We start from the raw sequence: 18,516 nt of genomic DNA on the forward strand, positions 1-18,516 counted from the left end.
CCGATCATTCCGGGACAAATCACGGAGGAGAAACAAATCGGAAACCTTGTGGAAATTGAACAGAGGCTGGTTTCGCCTGACCTCATCATTGACTATAAAAAGTTGGATTTTATCCCCCACTACTTCTCAAGTGGAACCCACAATATTCTTAATAGAAGTGTATTACTAAAACTATTTAAAGGACTTCCTTCCTTGAGTCACATCAACACCAGCAACCTAGAAAGCTTAGAGTTTAAGCTTAATCCGACCCAACAGGCCACTAAATCACCACAGCTACTTTCACGGATAATCCTACCATCGAGCGGATCTGGCGGCAGCAGGAGTCATTTGCAAAATGGGGCATAGAAATAAAAAATCAGTCTCCTCCCCGTTACCCGAGTCCGCTACAACTATCAAACCCACCAGAGAGTATGCTGAGAGGCGCGAAAGGCCCGGATGAACACAGTACAACAAAGAGCACAATCCAAACTGGAAGGAAAAGCACCATCACGTTTGCTCATCCTGAAGCAAACAAGCATACTGGTCATAGGCAGACAAACACAACCGGAACCATCAACAGAATGGCATGAATAAATTCAACCAGAGGAATAAAACCAGACAAAGACTGTATCATTTGTTCCTGGAACGTCAATGGCCTAAGCACAAAACTAGAAGATCCCGACTTCATGGAATTCATTCAACAGTATGACCTTCTTCTTTTTCAAGAGACGTGGCAGATAAACCCCTCACAAATGGTGTGATACAAAGAATATCTAATTCCTTCAAAAAGGGAATCAAAACACGGAAGAGCAAAAGGGGTCCTTTCTATCTTTGTCTCGACATACATCTCATGGCAAGTTTCTGAAGTAGACCTCGACTCAGCTTGGATGTTATATCTCAAACTAGAGGCCGCACCCTCTTTTAGCCTGCTAATATTGAATGTCTACATCCATCCATCACTGAAACAAAAGAGAGCATGTATCGAGACCTTATCAGCAACACTAGCTACCCTTAAACTTGCCCACCCTCAGGCCAATATCATACTGTCAGGAGATTTCAACATGAATCTACTACAAGTCAGCAAAAAAAGATCAACAGGCCACACTCGACCTAGCAAGCGAGGTGATACTCACGGTAATAGATGCGCATCCCTGCTGGAGGAACAGTCTATGTGCATATTAAACGGACAAGTCTCGCTGGGGTATCTCCCAGCATACACCAGAGTCACGCAAAAAACAGGATCTACCATTGATTATACATTAACAGATCACGACATCCTCTCACACATCTCAAATTTCCAAATAATAGAAAGGACAGAAAGTGACCATTATCCTCAAACCTTCTCCTTGCACATAAGCACGGCAATTCCAATACCAGACAAAGCAGTGTCCCAACAAACACAATGTTACAACCTGAAATGACTCGCGTGGAATAGGGAAAATATAGGTGATATTGATGGAGCGGATTTCATCTGCAGTCAGGCATTGTTTTATTTTTTGTGCTTCAGACAGACTGCATTTAAATTGCCACGCACATCTTGGTGCAAGTTAAAAACATGGCACTTAAAAAAAACATGAAAGTGAGGCCTATTTAGTCTGAAATGCTTCTGCTGAATTAACATGTGTTTTTGCAATGTAGAGAAAAGTGGCCTTTTTTAGCTTTGAAGATTAATAGAATGTGTTTCTCTCTTCCCAGCTCATCCCTTGCAGTCTAAATTTACTATTTCTGTCTTAATAGACTTTGACTTGTTGCATATTTTGATAAATATTTTCAGTTAATAACACCTCTTTTACTTTGTTGCACATTGCACATTTATTTTACATGTTGTCATAAATAATAGAAAAGCTGCTTTACACTAGTAGCTTGGCTAGGAAAACATTTATAATGAGTATTAGTATGGAGTTTGGAAACATAATGTGCTGATTTACATGAAATTAACATTATCTTTTTGTTTATTTTTGGGGCCTACCATTAAATGGCTGCCTGTGAAACCATCAAAAGCTATGGCTTGCTTTGAATGAGAAGGGAGCATGCGCAGACTGTGGCAGCTTTCCTCATGCCAAGAAGTCAAGAACACCTTGAACTGTACATCCTTGTGATTCTGCAAATGTACCAGTGTTAGTTAAAAGTGTCCATCTGACTGCGCTTTGGCAGGAAGAAGACTATTGAAAATTTTCCCTAGCAATTGTTGCAAACTTATAAAATGTATTTATTATGTGTGCTTCATTTGTTAAAAACTGGCATGGTCAGGTTTTTAGAATGCGTCAGGGTGATGAAAACTCATGCCACCATGATTGACCAATCAACATACAGGTTTTCCTGAAAAGCAACATTTTGTGTAGTCTGCCAAAATTTTGTGTATAAAAACTGACAGGGGCTGGCTTTCTCAGCTCAGCTGGCTTCTTGCTCATTTTGGCTTAGGCTTCTATGGGTTAGGTACGAGAAACGTCCCGGGAGATTGCTGAGGGTTTGCGTCCGAGGAGTATCAGGGGGAGGTTTCTTGCTTCCACGTCATATCTTGGCCACATTCCTTTGAGGTCTCGTGAAGGGCGGGCTGTCTCCCTCCCTGCTTGCTCTTTAGACACAGGCAGATGCAGAAGAACAGCTGATTAAATAGAATTAGATGCTAAACTTCAAGTTATGCTTAGACAAATTAATTAGGTCTGAAAAGATTTATTTGACTTATGCATTTATTTTCTTAATGGGAGATTTTTGCAAACTATTTGATTTTTGATTAGCCTTGCAAGACTATATTTTTCTTAGAAACTCCTTGAGTCTTGAATGACATTTTGCGCCACATTCCTACATGTTATGCCTATATGCAGACTGTAATGTGTTCTGTATTAATGCTATTTTTCCTGGTTTTCAAATTCTGTAACCTGATTGATATTTTACTAATGAATAAAGGGTCAGAGAAAAATTAACTTTTTACTAGAAAATAAAACCCTTTAAACACTCAACAACTCTCTTTATTGGCTTAAAATAATAATTGCATTTTTGACTGTTCATCTTTATTTAAAGTCTCCTGAAGGTATTACATGGTGTGAAGGGCCCAACACCTTTTGAGCGGTAAATTAGAGGTAGCATGAGGGTTTTGCATTGAGAAATTACCAGAAGAAATTACCGCTCCATCAGTTTTTGGTAATCAGAGGATGGTCATTATTGATTAGTTTGGTGATTAATGATTATTGATTTCACCATCAACTACTCAACTAATGGATCATTGACCTTAAGAGGGAAATAAAATAATTGCCCAAGTTAGATAAATGTCCAAGTCCTGATTCCTGACTCCAATGCTCAGAACCTGAAGACTGGCAAAGCAGTACTAGAAGGTGATGCAAGAAGTGGTGTGAGTATCAATAGGGTTGTGAAATGTTGTTAATATGCTAGGATGTATTTTTGAAGTGTTGAAAATAGTAAGGATTTTTACTGTTGGTGACATTTTGCTCATTTTGAATTGATGGTGTTATTGATTATATTGGTAATTTCATAGGACATAATTTTTGGTTATTGATTACATGTTTTAACTCTTAATGCAAGTAAGGGTCTTGTTCTATGTTGTCTGGAACACGCAGGTATGCACACCTGTGGAATCCCGGGAAGGAATAGCGGGTGGTAAATGGAAGCCACACTGCACTGAGGTTACTCGTCTGTTGGAATAACACTGAGAAGCTAGGTAGGGCTGGCAGTGTTAAATTAGGGACTATTTTCTGTGTGAGTGATTGATAGCAAAGAGTTCGCTGGTGAAACTTTAGTCTGATATCACCTAGAAAGGGTCACACTGAAGGAGTAGCAGGTTCTTCTGAGCTTGATTGACAGCAAAAGGGTTCGCTGGTGAAACTTTGGCCTAAGATATATCCTGAAGGATAAGTCCAAAGGAGTAGCAGGTTCTTCTGAGCTTGTGTGACAGGTAAGCGGAAGGGATTTACCTGTAGTGTTTGAAGAGTAAACGGAAGGTCTTACTTTGTGAAGGGTAAGCGGAATGTGTTACTCGCAGTGAATATAAATCTATCCTTTATTTAGCACAACAGACAGAGTAGCGAATGTATTTATGTTGTTACTAACAGAGGTATTGATTCAGAGAAATATTGCAGTAAGATTTTGTGGAGGTTCAGTAGTAGGAGTAAAACTGACTGAAATTGAGACTGACAGCTTTGTAAAAGAGAAATTGCATTGAACTATTGCAAAAATGAAAATGTTTGAAGGTTTAAAGAAGCTGTTAGGAGGTAAAGTGAAAAATTCGTTTTTTATTGGTGATGCTCCTGAAGGAACACCTGTGCATTTTATGTCTACCAATTCGGGACAAAATACATGTATGTGGGTTCACCAATGGTGCAAGATTACTGAAAAAGAGGGTATTTTGAGGTTTCCAAAAGATGGTACTTTTGAACTGCAAATTATTGACAAATTAAGGGAAGTGTTATGTGAAATAAATACACCATCTAAAGCTGCACAATTTGAGGCCTTAAGCATGTGGGAAAAGACAGCAAGAGAGAAAGCAAGTGAGGATAAAAAGGTAAAGCACCAAATGCAGGAGAAGAGAATTAATGATGATAAAGTGCTTCAAATAAATAATGATTCAGGGGATAAAATAATGGATGCATTGTTAACTGAGTGTCCACCACTTTATGTGGTTCCCATTAAAAATACTAAAAATAGTGTACTAGTAAGCACTACAGTGGCTACTGCTTCTGTTGAGCAGAGAAAAACACAGATTGAGAAAACTGTGCAAACATTTTATATTGACCCATTACCTGTTGATTCAGCACTGACAGTGATACCTCCAGGTGTTACTGCTTCAAATGTGCCTGATTCAGTCCAGGAATTGCAAAATGCAGATGCACAGATAATGCATAGAAACATTATGACTGTCCCAATTAATATGGTCCCTACTGAAAAGGTTCAAAGAGCTGCAGAAGGAGTGATTATGGCAGAGTTTATTTCAGAAACTCAGAATACACAGATTATTGAACAGAAATTACCCCAAGCACTGAAGGGTGAGGGAAAAATGGCCTTTACAACATCTACAGCTCAGAATAAAATAAATGTAATTGAAAATGTTATTTTTCAAACCTGCTTAGAGGAAGCAGCAGTGATTAAAAAGATAGAAAACATGGGAGAACATATTAACACAGGCCCTGAAAAAGAGAAACAGCGTAGTGTTTTAAATTCAGCACTTGAACATGGAGAAAATAACAGTCCATGCTGTTTAAATAATGAAAATGTGAACAAGTGTCAGGAAAAAGAATTAATTTCCCTGAGTAAGGAAACAGTTGCATGTGCATTAACTACCCATAATGGCCTGACAGATTTGGCTCAAAATTATGAAATTGATGTTTCAGGAAGTTTCCCATTTCAGAAAAGTTTTAGGGTACATATGGATGATGAAGCAAATGAGATAATGTGTTCTTCAGGAATGCAATTGCACATTGCAGAAATAAAGTATATTTTTAATTGCAATGGGTTTGAGAAATTAGGAGACAAATGGGCAAGAAAACATGAGAAGAAAAAGAAACCACCAGACCTAGCAAGGAGACTGGATAAGGAAAAGAAGCCACCGGATTTAGTTGAGAAAATTAATAAGCAGAATGAGGGAGAAGCTTTTGCTTACTCATTGAGAGAAATGGTAGGAGAAGTGCATGTTCCTATGCTACAGAATAAAAGTGAACTTGCAGCATTTCTGAACACATTCCCACACTTGAGAGACGGAATTATGCTGTGGTATCCACAAATTGATGGATTTGTTGACATTTTAAAGGAGTTGTGCATTAATTTGGAAATGTTCTTTTACATTGCTATGCTGACTAAATTGTGGTTTGAATCTAATGTTGTTCAAGGGCCAGGTGAAGAGACAATGAAAAGGGTTTGCATGAAGGCACCATCATTTTCTGTTGTTATGGAGGAAAATATAGCAGTGATTATTTTCCTGAAGGGTGGAGTGCCGGCAAAGGATGTTGATTGGGTACAGATTAAAAGAACACAGGATGGAAGTAAATGTGTTTTGGTTTGTGAAAATTCATGTATGGATGTTGTACTGCTGGAAAATGTGTCCTTTTGCCATCTTTATGACAGATTTGAGCATTGGAAGAAGAAAAATAAATTTAAACATGATGCACAAAAACATGGAGAAATGCAGATGCAAAATATGCAAGCTAAGCAAATGCAAATGTCAGTTCAGAGACAGGTACATATGGCAGGAATTTTCCAAGCCCAAGCAAAGATGGTCCCACAAAATATGGAAAATGCTAACATTAATTTAAATAAGGTGTCCAGAGCAAATGTGAATTATTTCCAGAGACAAAATAAGAACCCAGTCCATCAGGTTGCTGTGTTTGAAAATGAGAGTTTTAACCCTCACAATTCTGAATTTACCAAGTCCATTGTGGAGGCAGTGGAAAGCCCAGATTCAAATGCAGGAGTTTTAAACAAACAAATTACAAACCCAGTTTTAGAAAAATGTGCACCAAAATTAGGCCCATTTGAGGAAAACTGCAAAACTGTTGTCTGTGACTCTGGCCTAGCAGAAAAACAATTATTTTGCAAACTAAGCAGCACAGATTACTGTACATCAGATAATGTTATTTTTCAGTTTCCTGATGAGGATGTACATTTTAAAACGGCCCAACAAGAAACTGATGTAGCATTATTTTCAGAAAAGACAGTTGAAAAATTACCTTCTGATTTTGAAAAAATAATAAACACAGAAATAAGAGAGTTCGCAGAGAAGGATGCCAAATTAATAAAATGTGCAGAACATGTCTTATTAGAATTAGAACCAAATGACATGTATTCAAGAATACCATCAGTTGCAGGAATTTTACCAATAAAAGGATTTTTGATGGACTTGATTGGAAGTTTGTGTAACTTTCTGATCACAGGTTCACAGAAAATAAATGAAAAGAACAGAATAGTGCAGGAGATTAAAAGCATATTTTTTCCATGTTGTCCTGTGGTACCGAATCCAGCCAATATATTTTTTCACATTCCATGTGCTGAAGAATGGCTTACTTTTATTGATTTTTGCAAAGTCCATGTAACAGTGCCAATGCATGAGAATAGTAAGGAGTACTGTCAAAAAGAAGACGAATACCTGGGACACAAAATTGTAAAGGGAGGTAGAAAGGTGTCACCAGAGAGGGTGGAAATAATTTCCAAGATGAATCCACCTCAAATTCAGAAAGAAGTCAGGACATTTTTGGGAATGGTTAGCTGCTGTAGAGAGTGGTTACCAAACCTTTCCCTAGTGGCTAAGCCTTTACTGAGGCTGACACATGAGGATGTGTCTGATCCGCTTCCATTGGACAACAATTGCACAAAAGCATTCCTAGAGTTGAAAGAGAAAGAATGTTGCGCCCCAGCACTAGGAATGAAAGTTTATTTAAAAGAAAATATACCAATTTGCAGTGAGAGGGAGGGCTGCACTCTCTCATTGCCTATTCAAAAAGATGACTGTGTTCAAAGGTCTGTGATGTATTGCCCAATGACCTTTGACCCGAACTTTACAAAAATGTCAGCAAATGATTTGGTTTGTGATGATAATGATTATGAGTGTCTAAATATCATGAAAATATGCATAAAGCCAAATTCAGACTTTAATGATGAACGTCTGAGTCAGCCCAACAATGTCCACTTTGTAGATGGCCCATGTTTGAAAGGTGACACATTAAAAGCAGCACATGCTGTGCTCCTTATGCATTATGTTGTCAAAGCTTCATGGCTCTCGGTAGTTGCCCCAGCCCAAAATTCGAAATTGATTGCCCTTACCATAACATGCAGTATATCTGCTCAAATGAGAGTCACTGTTGTCATGGGAGAGAGAAATGCTTATTCAGTTGCACACATTTGTGTTCTATTAGCATGTACATTCTATGGAATCTTCACAGGTGAATTAAAAGAGGCTCAAGAAAATGTTTTTGAAGCAGCACAACAGGGTTGTATCAGAACTATTTTTGGGAAAAGTGACAAATGCAAAGTGGCAAAAGTGTTATTGCAAAGACTGATGCCCAGGTATAGATTGCCAGTTTCTCTGAAATCAGATTATAATGAGGTCTCAAAGATAATTAGTGCAGAACAACAGATTGGACAAGGAATGGATTGTAGCTATCTGCCAGAAATGTCAAGCATAATAAAGCAACACAATGGCAGCACTGAGTTACCTTTGCAAAAGACGGTGTCTCACCAATGCATATGCAAATGCACTTGTGGAAAATACTGAGGAGAACACTAGCCATGGCTGTGTAGGTCAGGTTGATGTACAGTGTGCAGTTTCTCACCAGATTGCAGCTGCTACACAAGATCTGCATAATGGATGGTGCAACGGCTTTGGTCTGAGAGATGAAGTGGTGAATCATCTGAATCTGATCAAAGTGAAAATAAGAGTGAAAGGCATTGATTGAAAAAGTGCCAAGGATTGATGGTGCTCTGTCCGAGTTTCTCAGCACCTAAGTAGTCTAATTTGCATTGAAAAAGGTACAGAATGCCAATGAGCCATTCTGATGGCAAGCTGATGACAAAGAGAAAAGAAATTCTGAAACTGTCCTGTTGAATTCCTTTTTTATTATTTTAGTTACTTATTTTAAAGAAGACTAACTGTTCCAAGAAGCTACTTACAGAACTCTGCACTAAAACATTTGAGCTTGGCTATATATGATCTGATTACAGATAGACTTGTGTTTGCCTTAGAAATAGAAGTAAAATTGTTATATGCTCAGCTTTTGCAATTTTAAAAAATGTCACTTGTGAAAATGAAATATGTGTGATGAATTATAAATCAATTTATTATGATTTGAATCATCAGAAGGGTGGATTGATGGAGCGGATTTCATCTGCAGTCAGGCATTGTTTTATTTTTTGTGCTTCAGACAGACTGCATTTAAATTGCCACGCACATCTTGGTGCAAGTTAAAAACATGGCACATGAAAAACATGAAAGTGAGGCCTATTTAGTCTGAAATGCTTCTGCTGAATTAACCTGTGTTTTTGCAATGTAGAGAAAAGTGGCCTTTTTTAGCTTTGAAGATTAATAGAATGTGTTTCTCTCTTCCCAGCTCATCCCTTGCAGTCTAAATTTACTATTTCTGTCTTAATAGACTTTGACTTGTTGCATATTTTGATAAATATTTTCAGTTAATAACACCTCTTTTACTTTGTTGCACATTGCACATTTATTTTACATGTTGTCATAAATAATAGAAAAGCTGCTTTACACTAGTAGCTTGGCTAGGAAAACATTTATAATGAGTATTAGTATGGAGTTTGGAAACATAATGTGCTGATTTACATGAAATTAACATTATCTTTTTGTTTATTTTTGGGGCCTACCATTAAATGGCTGCCTGTGAAACCATCAAAAGCTATGGCTTGCTTTGAATGAGAAGGGAGCATGCGCAGACTGTGGCAGCTTTCCTCATGCCAAGAAGTCAAGAACACCTTGAACTGTACATCCTTGTGATTCTGCAAATGTACCAGTGTTAGTTAAAAGTGTCCATCTGACTGCGCTTTGGCAGGAAGGAAGACTATTGAAAATTTTCCCTAGCAATTGTTGCAAACTTACAAAATGTATTTATTATGTGTGCTTCATTTGTTAAAAACTGGCATGGTCAGGTTTTTAGAATGCGTCAGGGTGATGAAAACTCATGCCACCATGATTGACCAATCAACATACAGGTTTTCCTGAAAAGCAACATTTTGTGTAGTCTGCCAAAATTGTGTGTATATAAACTGACAGGGGCTGGCTTTCTCAGCTCAGCTGGCTTCTTGCTCATTTTGGCTTAGGCTTCTATGGGTTAGGTACGAGAAACGTCCCGGGAGATTGCTGAGGGTTTGCGTCCGAGGAGTATCAGGGGGAGGTTTCTTGCGTCCACGTCATATCTTGGCCACATTCCTTTGAGGTCTCGTGAAGGGCGGGCTGTCTCCCTCCCTGCTTGCTCTTTAGACACAGACAGATGCAGAAGAACAGCTGATTAAATAGAATTAGATGCTAAACTTCAAGTTATGCTTAGACAAATTAATTAGGTCTGAAAAGATTTATTTGACTTATGCATTTATTTTCTTAATGGGAGATTTTTGCAAACTATTTGATTTTTGATTAGCCTTGCAAGACTATATTTTTCTTAGAAACTCCTTGAGTCTTGAATGACATTTTGCGCTACATTCCTACATGTTATGCCTATATGCAGACTGTAATGTGTTCTGTATTAATGCTATTTTTCCTGGTTTTCAAATTCTGTAACCTGATTGATATTTTACTAATGAATAAAGGGTCAGAGAAAAATTAACTTTTTACTAGAAAATAAAACCCTTTAAACACTCAACAACTCTCTTTATTGGCTTAAAATAATAATTGCATTTTTGACTGTTCATCTTTATTTAAAGTCTCCTGAAGGTATTACATGGTGTGAAGGGCCCAACACCTTTTGAGCGGTAAATTAGAGGTAGCATGAGGGTTTTGCATTGAGAAATTACCAGAAGAAATTACCGCTCCATCAATATCATGGCCACATGCACTGCCCTTCTGGAAAACTTTAAGGTCTAACCATCATGTATAACAGCCTGGGTATCCTTCACACATGATCTAAATATGGAATTCACAAGAAAGGACATCGGCCACAAAGTAGGAAGGTCAGCGGAGTCAGCGTGGTTTAATAATAACTTAGGGAAACAAAAAAAACAACTGAATAAACATTTAAGACAACTACGAACTCGAGGTTCAGACCCTTCAGAGGGCATTCTCTCCCTAATATCAAAATTAAAGAAAAACTTAAAAAGGGACATCAAGGTGGCTAAGAAAAACTATAGTGAACTGCTTTGGGCAAAACTCCATAATGCCACCAAACCAAGAGACTCCAAGCGCTTCTGAGATGTCATTAACCAGATATCAAACGGCAAGAATCGCCATTTCAACTCAGAAATAATGGAGGATGCCTGGAGAGCACACATCGAACATACATACAACGCCATTCCACCCACCAATATTGCAATTTACGGAGTCTCTAATGTAGGAATATCCCATGACACAGCAAAGACAGAACACCCTGATTTCACATTGGAGATCGCACAAGAGCAGGTCCTAAACATCACAAAAAATCTAAGGCCTGAAGGAGATCCAGGGCCCAACGGTTTGCCAAACGCTTTATTCCGGCACAACCCCCTGTTCTGGTCAGGTATTCTTACTCCGCTCTTCTCACACGCGCTAACATCAGGCATAATCCCTGACTCCTGGATAGGAAGCATCTTCAACCATATATATAAATCAGGCTCACGCTCGGACCCCGGCAAATATAGAATGATTGCACTAATTGACGTTGAGACAAAGATTTATGCTTCGAACCTGCTGGCAGATCTAGAAGAATTGGGTGAGCCATACAAATCTAATGGCAAATACACCATCCGGATTTCGGACTGGAATGTGCACCCTCACAAACATCTCAGTGGTTACTCTTCTAGCGAAACAAGCAGACGCAAAATCACGGACTCTGCACGCGTGCTTCATCGATCTTAAAGCAGCGTTCGATAAAGTACCAAGAGCAAGGTTATGGGCCAAAATGCAAAATTGGGGGTTACCAACCAAACTTCTGGCGCCGATAATGAACCTTTGTACAAAAACGTGATTACAAGTAAAGAAAGGAGACGGACGCAGTATAACAAGGAAGATTCCAACAAAAAATGGACTAAAACAGGGGTGTGTGTTGGCCCCCTGCCTTTTTAACATCTATACTACTGACCTTGAGAAACATCTCCAACAAGTTCAAACCGAACCCCCTAAATTGGGCAACACGCCAATCACTAGCCTTCAATATGCAGACGACATTGTTCTCCTATCTCAAACACCTATGGGCCTGCAGCGATCGATGGCCCAACTAGGAGCATACATGATCACAGCCCAATTAACAATAAATCACAAGAAAACAAAGGTGCTATGTTTTTCCAAACATCGGAAAACAGGGTCAAAAGGTAAATTCATCTGGAATCTAGAGGGCAATCCAATATCCCAGTTGAATTCATATAAATACCTTGGGTTTCAACTCAAACACAACCTCAACTTTAACAACTAGTTGAACCAAGGAAAAAATGGGGCAAAACAACTCCACTACGCCTTTAAAATTCTAAAGAGGAAGTTAAAAGGCTGCTCAATGGGTCACCTGTTAAAGGTAATTGCAGCAAAATTCATTCCAACTATTTCTTATTGCTCAGAACTGATGAATACAAAAGATGCAGCCGCTTTAAACCAAGCCCAGTCGACTATCTTTTAGAATCTATTTTCAATTCCACGATACATCTCTCAGCCACAGATTCGATTGGAATATGGGCTCAAAAAACAGAAACCAGCCCGACAAGGAGTGGTGGTCAAATATTACTGGCGGATGAGGCAAGCAGAAGAAAACACCTTAGCCCACTCTTGCTGGGCAGAAATTGAACAGCAAGAGAGACAAAATAATTCCATCGTCAGCATACAAAAAGAATCACTTGCAGACCTACACCTTGAAGAGGCCTGACATACAATCACCTCCTATTTTGTGTTCAAAAAGTGGCGAGCACGGCAGCAAAACAAAGGTCTTTGTTAGAGCATTTGCAACAAAAAAACATGCATGGGCAGTGTTTCAATCGTATCAGACGCTGAAACCACAACAATACTTGTCAGAACACTTCTCATACCACAAAAAGCTCTACCTGACGATGCTACAGTTGGGACACTTCCCCACGAAGGATTTGACCCCGAAATGGAAACGCACATGGCCGGCGAAAGAATGCAGACTGTGCGGACAGGGAGATGAGACACTACTTCACCTCTTATGCATCTGCCCCTCGCTTTTAGAAAGCCGGAAAATCATCCTTCGTGAGTTTTTTAGGAAAAAACAATTAAGGACATGCAGAGCTGCTGTCATAGAAAGTCTGGGAGGCCTGTCAGTGCAACGGTCCTGCAAAGCTATGACGTTTTTGGAAATGGCAGCCAAAGAACTAGATAAATCACAAGAATCAACGTGAGTGGCCCTCACAAGACAGACTGATGGACCTCACCTTTTCATGCACTCATTTTTGATCGTTCCTCAACGAAATATCCTAGCACTTTAATACCGCACTGATTATAAACATAACATTTCTTATTTTAAATGTTAACAGGGATTGCGTAATGACAGCAGTGTTTTTTTACCTCTTTGCATCTTTTAAATCATTGCTTTTAATTACTGTGTATAACGTGTTTTTACAATCTTTTACGATTTTTTTAACGAAATTAAATAAAAGTATCATTGACTGACTGACTGGACACGATTCTCCAAGGGGGATCAGTGCGTTAGTGAACTTATGCTTCCTACTTCCAGCAGAAGTTTGCACATGATAAGACACCGGGCGCCCTTACATTAACAAACCTATGGACCCTGCTCCACCTTGAGAATCTGGACACCATATTGCTTGGGGTATGTGTGCATTAGTGCAAGTGATGGTCTCCGCACCACAAGAGGGGTTGGAGACTATGACCCAGGAAATTACGTTTTTCGGAGCAGCGAAGGGTCATTCACCACAACAGGAAATGTAAAGGAAGCTGCAGTGTGGGTCGATTACATTAATACAGTGAGAATGAACATGGACATGTGCCCCTCGTCTGCACTCCTAATTGATGCATTCATGTCAAGAAAGCAGTCTGCCATACACTGGTGCAGACAGAGTTCTGATTGGCTGAAGTCCTCTATTGTTCAGCTTCTAGAGCGGAAAGCGATGCCTTCCTGAGGCCACAGATTGAATATTGCTGTTGAGTGTTACTGTTATACTATTTTACATCTTTGCTGAGGTATGGAGAGTTCCTAGTATAGCATGCTACATCATTGGCGATGTATGGAGTGTTTCTAGTATAGTATATTACATCCTTATGTTATATCATTGGTGATGTATAGAGAGATAATAGTATAGCATGTTACATCATTGTGAGGTATGGAGCATTTCTAGTATAGTATGTTAGATCATTGGTGAGGTATGGAGTGTTACTGTTTTACTATCTTACATCTTTGCTGAGGTATGGAAAGTTAGAGCATGGGGTGTTATTATCTTGTATCATTGCTGTGGTATGAAGTATGACGAGAGGGGTGTGGACCTTTGTATTAGGAGGACAGAAGGCTCGGGTGTGGCCCTTTGGATGTGAGGAAGGAAGAAGGCTAGGAGGGGGTGTAGGCCTTGGGATATAAAGGGAACAGAAAGCTTGGGAGGGGTGGATCTTTACAAATGAGGGAAATTATAGGGTCGGAGGCTGGTGTGAAAAGTTTGGATATGAGGGGGATAAAAGGCTCAGAGGCTGACGTGACTCTTTGGACAGAAGGGTCAGAATTTGACGTGGCCTTTGGATATGAGTGATACAGAATCAGTGCTAGAAATTCCAGGAATAAGAACCGGGCCCAAGATTTTGCTCAGAATCCCACTGTGGGCACTACTGAATGTTGGCATGCAGGGTACCAAGGCTGTAAAGTCTTGATTCTACCACCAGTCACTCCCTTTTCCTTTATCTCATTCTTGTGGGTTGTTTTTCGTTCCTGCTTTCTCCCTTTGTCATAATTTTTCAAGCTTTCTCTTTCTTCTTTACCCCTTGTGTGATTTTCACCCTTGTTCTCTGGGTCAAAGTCTGATGAAGAAAAATAAGTGCTGGTCCCTGCCATCTCTCTGATGCCCAAACTAAGATGTCTCCCCCCCTTCAATTTTGCCTCCACACCTCTACGGGAAACCCCAAAGCAACACTGGTCCTGAAATTGTGCACTGGGCCCTAATACTTGCAAGGAAGGATTGTAAAACTGTCATAACTGGGGTTTAGTTTGCCCCTCTTACTGCAATACCCTGGAGCACCAATGTTGTCTACAGCTCTGTGAAGCAGGCAGCCAGCTCTTCTCACTCCACTGGACCATCGTTCCTAGGCTGTAGGCAGAAATTAAGGCTTTCTGCCCCCTTATCCAAAAAAAAGAAAAACAAGGAAAAAAGACCCACATATTGCAACTCCACCACCCACCATTGCTTGGGCCTGTTCCGTACTCAGGAAGCATGACCTAGGCTATAATAGGAACAAATGGACCCCACTCCTCTTTTTGGTAGTAAGACAGTCATACCTTGGGTGCCAAGGCCACTAACACGCCTGGCACCAGTGCTACATCACCTGCTGCACTACTAGTAGTGAATGCCCCCTGAACAAAAGACTACATATATTGCCCCTCTTTCCCCAAGTGCATTTCTCAGAGCATGTTGTTTGTGTCCATTTAAAACAAACAAACGAGCCCCCACATCTCTTTGACAATCCATGGATCTGCGCCTGGGCTTTTACTCTCAGTTAGGCCTGGGCGGTAAATTCCGTTCTGCTCGCGGAATTTCGCTTTCTGTGGAGAAAGCAGAATTGCTAAAAGTTCTGCGATCTGTGTAATTGTTTCCTTGTTCGCGCTTTCAAAATGCATATTCGTAAGATATTTCTCCCCAAGCACGCAAACAGCGTTCGTGAACAGGAATTAGGCATAGCGAATGGGCAAAACAAGCAATTCTGCGTGTCCGCGGAACTCTGTGTGCTCGTAGAAATTTTTTACCATTTCGCGGAGCTTTGCGTAGCGCGACTATGCAAATTCCGCCCACCCCTACTCTCAGGTCCCCCAAGTCCGGGAGGAGCAGGGCTCTGAAGGCAAATGCAACCCTGCTGAGCTACTCCCTGCACCCCTGCAACAGTGGCGTAACACAGGCCCTCAAGGCCCCCATCAGTGCCGGGGGGGCAGAGATCAGGGGACCTCCTCAAAACAGTAGTCTGGAAGATGGTGGATTAGTCGGACGTGCTTTCGTGAGGCTCCCTGCTCCAGGCTCCCTCCCTGGGCCAATTCTAGCTTTATTGCCCCCAAAAGTATAGTTTTTTTGGAATGTGGAGGTGTGGGAGCTACTCACAGAGGCGGGCTTTGGGGCACTGAGAGACGACAAAGCGGCTGATGGGGCCATCTGCACTGTGCATCATGCTGCCCACCATCTGAGAAACTGCGGGGTGGCGGACTTCAGCTTTGCGGAGGTACCCCTGAGCCTGGCTGCGCCCCCTCTGTGTGCCTGATCATCGCGGGAGAGGTGGCGAGAGTGCAGCGGCGAATAGGTGGCGAGGGGTGTGCTGTTGACCCCACTGCCGCCCAACACGAGAAGCTGGAGGGACCTGCTGGCTCCTATCGCCGGAGTCGTGAAAATCGAGGCCGAGGCTGCCGGGCCAGCCTATAGGCGGCCGACCTTCTGGATTCCGGCTGCACCTGCCCCTACGCGATACCCTGAGGTGAGGAGTGGACGCCCATCATGCCTGGGGTTGGGACACCAGCACAGCGCAGCTACGCTCTGAGAAGCCCAGAGACACAGCAAGCAGCCGTAGCCAGGCACCGCGGCCCTCTAGGCGGGGATGGCCCGGTCCCGGGAAGCTGACGCATAGGCCTCCTTTGCCTATCCATGGCAGACATCCCGCAAGGTCTCTGTAATGGTGGCTGAATGAAGGCCAGGGCGCCGCCGGACCGGATCCTAACAATACAGCATGGCGCTGGGGGTGCCCGAGAGGTTTGGCATCGGTGGGGGGGGCCTTACTGTTTCCCCCCTGCCTGGGTAATTCTCTGCAGTGCTGAGACGAGCTGCCTGTTGTAGCGGGCCGGGCGGAGGAAGGGACCCCCGTGTGGTGGTGTGCTGGTATCGGCTGGAGCAGGGGGCCTGGCCCGAAAAGAGAGGTGGACCCGCAGGTCAGGTACAGCAAGACCTGCCCCGCCGCAATTGTAATTGTCCTGAACGAGGCCCCACAGCATTACTCCCGGAGGAGCGCTACGTCGCTGGAGAGCGTTTAGACGGTGGAGGGCCCACAGGGGTGAACACCCGGAGAACAGACCGGTGAGTTCTGGTGACCGGGCCGCGGGGGCCCATAGTCTGGCGGCTGGCCCAGCTTTTCGCCGCCTCTTTGTGGGTTTCTCGCCCCCCGCACCACAAGCAGCCATCACTTGCAGGGATAGAGGGGGGCTGGTCCACAATTCCCCGCACTGCCGGCCACCCTGCTATCTTTCATAACAGCAGGACGCACAGAGGAGGTGTCCTAGACCGGTGGTGGAGGTCGGACCACGCGCCTTAGAGGGGGGCCATAGCCTACTGCAGATTGATAACTGTGGCCATTGGGCACCCGTGTCGACCACCAGGTCTACTTGGCAGCAGCCTTTAGGGTCTCCGTCAGGAAGGGACCCACAGAAAGAGGCCCACCACAAGAGACTTGAGCGCCTGCCGCTGGTGGTGGTTGGACCATCATGTCCTCGGTGCGCAAAAAAAGAGAGCGAACCCTCACGGACATACTTGTCAAGGGCCACTCCAAAGGTGATAAAGGCCCCCCCGCCGCATCCCCAACCAAGCCGCAGCCGGAGGACGCTACAGGGGAGGCTTCAATCACCCGTACATTTCTTCAGATGCTCTTTAATTCACTTAGAGAGGACTTTCAGATGCTCAAACAAGAGGTAGCAGGCGAAGTGAGGGAGATACGACGAGAAGTGGACGGTCTGGGGGAAAGAGTGGCTGCACTAGAAGGCAATGTTCAAGCCAGGAGTGCGTAAGTGGAACAACTCTAACAGAAATTGATCTGTCTCAAGGAACAACAGGTAGATCTGCAAGCCCATGCAGAGGATCTTGAGAATAGATCACGCAGGAACAACATACGAGTTCCGGGGAGTTCCATCATCCGCATAAGGATCTGAGGTGGCCTCTTACCTACAGGGCCTATTCAGGGACATCCTTGGTGCCGGCTCGGAGGTGGACATTCGGATTGACAGGGCGCATAGGGTGGGCCAGCTACGGCAGGCCTCGACCCCTCCGCCGGACATCCTCGCTTTTCTGCCGGATTGCCCCCTGAAAGAAAAGATTCTCAAGGAAGCTAGGCGGAAACAACCACTACAATACCGGGGGCAAGCGGTGGCACTCTTTCAAGACCTCTCCGCCATAACATCAGAAAAGAAAGGCGTTCAAGGAGGTCACATCCTTTCTCAGAGGAAAAAGAGTTGCATATGCCTAGGGCCACCCGTTCAGACAGATTTTAAGTGGTATGGCATGCTGAATCAGATGAGGGCCCTCCGGGAAACCTGCGACCTTTTGGGTCTCGGCCACACGGATTCAGGGGGTTCGCCACCCCGGTCCTAGCAACCCCGCGATGGCGGATGGCAAACTGTGCGCAGACGACAATCCTCACCAGCAACAAGCTTGAAACCTGACCTGGCCACCGTGTCGCAAGTACGAGAGGCAGCGGTGATGGCGGAACTCAAACACACTTCTCCTGAAGCCTGAATGAACATCTAGCGGGGGCCACAGTAGCACTAAGTCATAGCGGCTGGGGTGGGAGTAGGGGGCCGCTAGGGGTCGAGGTTGCACCCGCTAACACTTACCTTTCCACATGTCTGCGAGGTTGGACGGTAGACATGGGACACTGATTGACTGTTGGGGATGTTCAGTTGGGGTTAGGGTGGGGGAGTGGGGGATTGGAGGAGTTGGGAAAAAGGAGGGGGAAGGAGTGGGTCTGGGGGGCGGGGGCAGGGTCAAAGG

General features: G+C 42.9%; 1 protein-coding gene across 1 annotated transcript in view; it reads right to left on the reverse strand.

The window, feature by feature from the left end:
• Positions 1-486: 486 nt before the first annotated feature.
• The window catches only part of LOC147740890 (uncharacterized), a 41,685-nt gene continuing 23,655 nt past the window's right edge, over positions 487-18,516 (reverse strand). Inside the window, exon 4 of the mRNA XM_086925040.1 lies at positions 487-501. Within this exon, the coding sequence (XP_086781166.1) occupies positions 487-501 (15 nt within the window). The remainder of the gene's footprint in view (positions 502-18,516) is intronic.

The sequence above is a fragment of the Lissotriton vulgaris genome, chromosome 1_1 (genome assembly GCF_964263255.1).
Source record: "Lissotriton vulgaris chromosome 1_1, aLisVul1.2, whole genome shotgun sequence".
Classification (NCBI taxonomy): Eukaryota; Metazoa; Chordata; class Amphibia; order Caudata; family Salamandridae; genus Lissotriton; species Lissotriton vulgaris.